The 6,000-nt window shown below is 37.0% G+C and overlaps 1 protein-coding gene across 1 annotated transcript in view; it reads right to left on the minus strand.

Moving 5' to 3' along the window:
- LOC135209327 (uncharacterized) overlaps nt 1-6,000 on the minus strand; it is a 35,158-nt gene that overhangs the window by 21,802 nt on the left and 7,356 nt on the right. Inside the window, exon 3 of the mRNA XM_064242030.1 lies at nt 63-269. Coding sequence (XP_064098100.1) covers nt 63-269 — 207 coding nt within the window. The remainder of the gene's footprint in view (nt 1-62; nt 270-6,000) is intronic.

A 6,000-nucleotide genomic window follows, 5' to 3' on the forward strand; every position in this document is an offset into this window, starting at 1 on the left:
AGAGGCAATATAATCCAACGAAAGTTTCTGAAGGTTACGAACCTTCGTGGAGCATAACTCACGTTTTGTAGGATGGTCTTATCATCCTTGACAGACGTCGGGGGCTCAAAATGGAGGAAGACGAGTCGGGCCATTCCTCCTAAAACTACTTTTTTGACCACAGTGGAACCTCCAGCCCTCTGATTCCCCGGTGGTGTATGTTCAGCGTCAGCACTGACAGCCCAGAGGCGAAGCTGACGAGGCAGATTGTAAAACGCCGTAGTACATACCTGAGGGAGAAAAGGGTTTGGTAAATACTGCACCAAGTAGGGTTATAGAAACGTTTATTTATGCACAGAGCTACATCATGGTTCCTCTCTAATTTACTTATTTATGTTGAAAGTTCCAATGTAGTTCCCCTGGAATTGACCTATTTATGTTCCAAGTTCCAACGTGGTTCCCCATGAAGTGACCTATTTATGTTCAGAGTTCCGACGTAGTTCCCCATGAAGTGACCTATTTTTGTTCAGAGTTCCAACGTGGTTCCCCATGAAGTGACCTATTTATGTTCAGAGTTCCGACGTAGTTCCCCATGAAGTGACCTATTTATGTTCAGAGTTCCGACGTGGTTCCCCATGAAGTAACCTATTTATGTTCAGAGTTCCGACGTAGTTCCCCATGAAGTGACCTATTTATGTTCAGAGTTCCGACGTGGTTCCCCATGAAGTGACCTATTTATGTTCAGAGTTCCGACGTAGTTCCCCATGAAGTGACCTATTTATGTTCAGAGTTCCAACGTGGTTACCTATGAAGTGACCTATTTATGTTCAGACTTTCAACGTTGTTCAGAGCTCTAACGTGGTTCCACTGGAAGTTAAAAGCACTCATATGATCTGAAAAATTCATAATGATTCTAAAGTAGTCACTGTATTATTAGGCATGGTATTAAGATCTGATGAATAGTCAAAGCCGATTATAAGCGAGTGATAATTGCGTATAACTCATGCCACTCACCTTCCTTATAATTGCCTAACAGTTGCGGTTGTATATTTGTTAAATGATTAATATGTCTCTCAGTTAGACTTAGTGTATTGTTTATATCATTCATCATTATTATGTGATTTCATTATATTTTCGAGCATGCTATTAATTTACAGGATTGGCAATGATTAAATCAAACTGATTTAATCAAGTGATTAAATCACTGATTTTTTCATTAAAAAACTCATGATTTTTTATTTATTTATTTTTTAATTTGAAAACAAACAAATTGAAAAATATGGTTTGGAGGTTGATAAAAAGTTTAGCATAATTGTGCTGCATCTATTTATTTTGATATATAAAAAATTGCAAATACATACTTTAGGCCAGAACTGGAAACCTAAAAGATAAATCAATAGTAATTCTGTCAAAAAATGCAGTTTAAGGAGAAAAGTATTGAAAAAAACATCTAATAAAAAAAAAAAATACAAATATATAAGATATCAAAAAAAATAAAAAAAATAAAATAAATCAGCTATTTTTATTTTTTTTTATTTTTAAAAAATAAAAAATAAAAATCACAAACCCTGTTATTAAAAGAATCTCTTATGTTAACTTTCCAATTAAAATGTCCATAAAACAAGCCATCACAAAAATAACCATGGTTTGATAAGTAGTACTTCATTCCTGATCGCTGCGGAAGAGGACAGGTGTAGTGGACCAAGTGTGGAATATACCCCCTTTTTTTTTTTTATTCCTTCCCCTTTGTAAAGCGCTTATACACCACGTAAAATTTGCACACTTTTAAAGTTTCCAATTCGCCCCCTTCCTTTCAAATATCTAAAATAGTCGAAAATAACCAACTGCCAATTGACCCCCGTTACCCGAAACTTTGTTCTCTGTGATTCTTGCGCCCTTGCAAATCCAGCCAAATTAAATTGTGTCGTAATGTTCAGCGACCTTTTCATGACCTATTGCACCTGAGGTCAGTAGGTCTGTGCTGGCGGCAATGTTTTATCCGTATTGCAAGACTATTCTAGTGTTATTGTAAATTTACCTTCATTTGCAGATTAGCATGCTCATAATATTACTTCATATCCAGTTTGAAGGAATATGTAAAATGAGATGAATAATAAACAAGTTAAAAATGCGCTGAAGTTTCTGCTGCGCAATCGAGTTTTTCTGTACAAAGTATAATGCTATATAAAGCTATCAAGCTACGACCACTAGTGCTTGAATTGCTCTCCAGATGCTAAGTCTACCGAGGCTAGAGGGCTGTAAATTGGTGTGTTCGATGTTTGGAGAGCGGATGATCAACGTACCAATTTGCAGCTCTCCAGCCTCAGTAGTTTTTGAGATCTGAGGGCCGATAGGAAAAGCGCAGACGGACAGACAAAGCCGCCGCAATAATTTACGTTTACTGAAAACTAAAAATGAAAACAGTAATGTTTGATCAAGCAGAGTGAGAGGCTGGAAACCTTGGATTGAGAAGCGCCAAGCAAAGTCAGACTCAAGGGAGTAGTTAATTAGCATGAGATTTACGAAAACTGATTGGACTCCTATAATTGAAAAATTGAGAGAGAATTTTTTCAGGCACAATACTTCCAGAGACAGAGGAAATAGTTGAAGAAGAATTACGAAAAAAGGCAAAAAAATACTTGATGCAATAATCTTCTAAATCTCTAACACACGTCATTGGAAACTGCTCATTATGAATGAGAGGGATTAACATTGTACATTATAAAACTTTCTTGTCATGTTTATATTTAATGTTAAATTCAGGAATATTTTTTCCCTCTGGTATAGTTCATTAGAGATTTGCGTCATAATAGCCTTCTCGGCTGCTTTGAAGTATTTTTATCTGACTCGTATAATTTAATTGGCTTCATTTCGAAATGTAAAAAGCCTTGTTATTTATCCTGACTTCTTTGCCAGGAGTTCGGTTTCGCCGAGAGACAAAATAGGCAGCAGCACGAAAATAGACTAATCGCTCCTAATTCTCTTTCTCTGTATTGAATTTCTTTCCGACCTCCTCTTATTCCTCTTCTCCTCTCTTCTCCTACCTACGCCGTATACCTGCAGCCGTGTCCTACCTATCGCTCACGAAAGCAATTAGAGAGTTTTATTACAAGGAACTGAGTACTTTCTGCTAAGTAAACAAAAAATCGTAGTTAGTTGGTGTGTGTGTGTTTTTTTTTTATGTATAAAAATGTACGAGTATGAAAAATCATGGACAGAACTTTGAATAGGCAGCAGCCTGATCTATTGGGACAGAGCTCTTCATTCCTCCTCACCTCCAAGTTTTTTTTTTTTTTTTTAATGTCACCTGCGCATTAATTATTAATTTTCGAGCAAACATATTTGCGTCGAGTATTCATTTTCAATTTTCGAAAGTAAGATAAGGAATACTGTAAATTGCTTGAAGGACTGACATCCCATAGTGTTTGTTGTATTGGCTTAAGTTTGATATACATTATGATTAATGTTCATTTGTTACCATTTTACTTCTAATCATGAATCTGCAGTAAGTCTTGTCGTAGAACCAAAGTGTATCATCTCCGTAGAGGATTAGTACCTTCAGTGCACCCCACAGGGTGCACTGTCGGCATTACGTCCCTTCGACCCCTAGCTGCAACCCCATTTAATTCCTTTTACAGTACTTCCATTCATATTATCTTTCTTCAGTCTTGCTGATCCACCCTCCCCAAACAACTATTTCGAAGTCCAACTGCTTTAAGGTTTTGCTCCTGTTACACCTTCCACACCTTTACTGCCAATTTCCGTTCCAGCGCTGAATTACGTCATAGGTTCCAGACTGTATATTCCCTTCCCTTCCAGAGTATATGGTAATCAGAAGAAGAAGCGATTGCTTAACCAAGCAGAGTTCATTTAGGCGTTTGTGCTATTTTTAGCAACTATTGCATCACCGAAGCCCTCACTTGAGACACTGAACTGGAAGATCAGGTAAATGCTTCAAACGGCCGTTTCGAGGATCTTGGAAGTGGATGGAATGTGAAAGTTTCCCTTTTACCGTCTAGTTATTTGTCTTCGGAGAATTTCATCTCTCGTTGATAATTATTGATAGACAAGTTATGTGTACAGTGAAATTAATCTTTAAATAAAATTGTATTATCCAACAACCCAATATTTACCACGTAACAATCTTTTTGCACCAACTGAATTATGCCAAAGATAATTTGAATTAGACTCAGAGGAAATGATTCTTTGGTAATAGAGTAGTCGAAGTTCAGGGGCTTAGCCCCTTTCTCAAGTAGTCCAAGGAATCCTTGGGGGCCAAAGGGAGGTTGGGGGAGGGGGACCCATTGGTGAGAGGAACGTCTTCCAGTTGGCAAGTGTTCGGGCTGCTCCAACAAAGTTGGGACATGGGACACGTCACATTCTTGGTCGACGGGCGATCAGAAATAGGCGGTATTGTACTTTGAAATGAGACCAATAAATAATAAAATCCTCTCTCTCTCTCTCTCTCTCTCTCTCTCTCTCTCTCTCTCTCTCTCTCTCTCTCTCTCTACATCCAAAGGAGGCAGATAAACACACGTAAAATACACATGCGCTGATGAAATCCATTTGGTATTAAAGTTTAAAGATGGTATTCATCTTTGTTGGTACAGTGCATTGCTATCTCATTCCCTTATTTTTTAATAATTAATCTCATCATTAAAAAGATGTCTTCAATCCAAGATATGGTTAACGGGCATTTGGGACCTTTCTTACACAAGGAGAAAGAAGATTCTAAACAAAAGTGCGGAAAAATGTTGAAATACCATTGTTGCAAATAATAAAATTTGGAAAACCATTAGTCCTTTGAGACATAGTACCTTTAATTGTGAAGTTTTCTTGTTACAACCATCTAACAAGTCTTTTGCAAATATTGGCACCTCCTGAAGCAGTAAATAGGCTGTAGCGTGTATTTCTATGAAATATGTTAACTCACGATATGAAATCAATGTTAAAAACAACTATATAGACACGAGTATTTTCAGCAAATAGTCGAGTGTTGATTACAAGTAAACGGAAACAACCAAAATGATTTAAACTAATGTGCCACTTTTTTTTTTAACAATCCAAGTTTTCCCCAGTCATTGGAAAGATGTGAAATTCCCTTCTATATGGCCCATATGGGTGTCATAAATCCTTTCAGCCCCTGGAAGATGCTCCTCAGAATCCAGAAAATATAAAATCTTGAGTGACAGTAGCAAGAAGGAATCAAGGTAAGCTGTTTTAACTTGAGGCAGAAGAAAATTGGTGTATTTCTCATAAACTACACAGATGAGTGATGCTACAAAGACTTCTTGCAATTCGATGAAAGCAATGATGATGATTTGTATTGAAAAGAATTTTCTACACTTCGCCCAAAAACATTGGAACTACAAGAAAGTATCTGAGTGGACCATATTCGTCCAGACACAAGAACATTGTTGTTCACCAATTGCATTCACAAGTGCAGAACCTTTTACCCGGTGATGTTCACTCCTCCAAATAAGGTGATTCTGTTGGTAGCAAAGATTAGGTTATAGAATACCAAAGTGAGTTTTTCAACTCCTGGAGGGCACAGGGCACTACTCAACATAGCCCAGAACTGAAAAGGGCCAATGACTTTTACGTTATGGGAATGATACCATTTTCAGTTCAACTAAATGTTTTTTTGCTGCTTGAATCTTTTACGTGGAATGTTGGACATTGCTACTACTTCTGTGCTGGAGTACTGAACAATATCTTTGCATTTTGTTTTGCCTGAGGATTTAATATATGTGTTAATGCGTCATGTGCACGAAAGAAAAAAAAGTACTCACTCTGTACTAGGTCAAAACCTAATAATTAATTGATTTATTAATTAATTGCCATAATATTTCAAGGATTAGTCCTGGGCTTTAGTTTTAAAATCAGTAGAAAACGTGTGATAGAAGATTTGTTTTTATAAATATGTGACGATAAATGCTAAGTCTAGATAGGTGCTTTTGTTTCAGTATATTTCACACTTCCTATTCCTCTTATTCTGCTTCATTCTCTTCTCGTTCTTAG

The sequence above is a fragment of the Macrobrachium nipponense genome, chromosome 37 (assembly GCF_015104395.2).
Source record: "Macrobrachium nipponense isolate FS-2020 chromosome 37, ASM1510439v2, whole genome shotgun sequence".
Classification (NCBI taxonomy): domain Eukaryota; kingdom Metazoa; phylum Arthropoda; class Malacostraca; order Decapoda; family Palaemonidae; genus Macrobrachium; species Macrobrachium nipponense.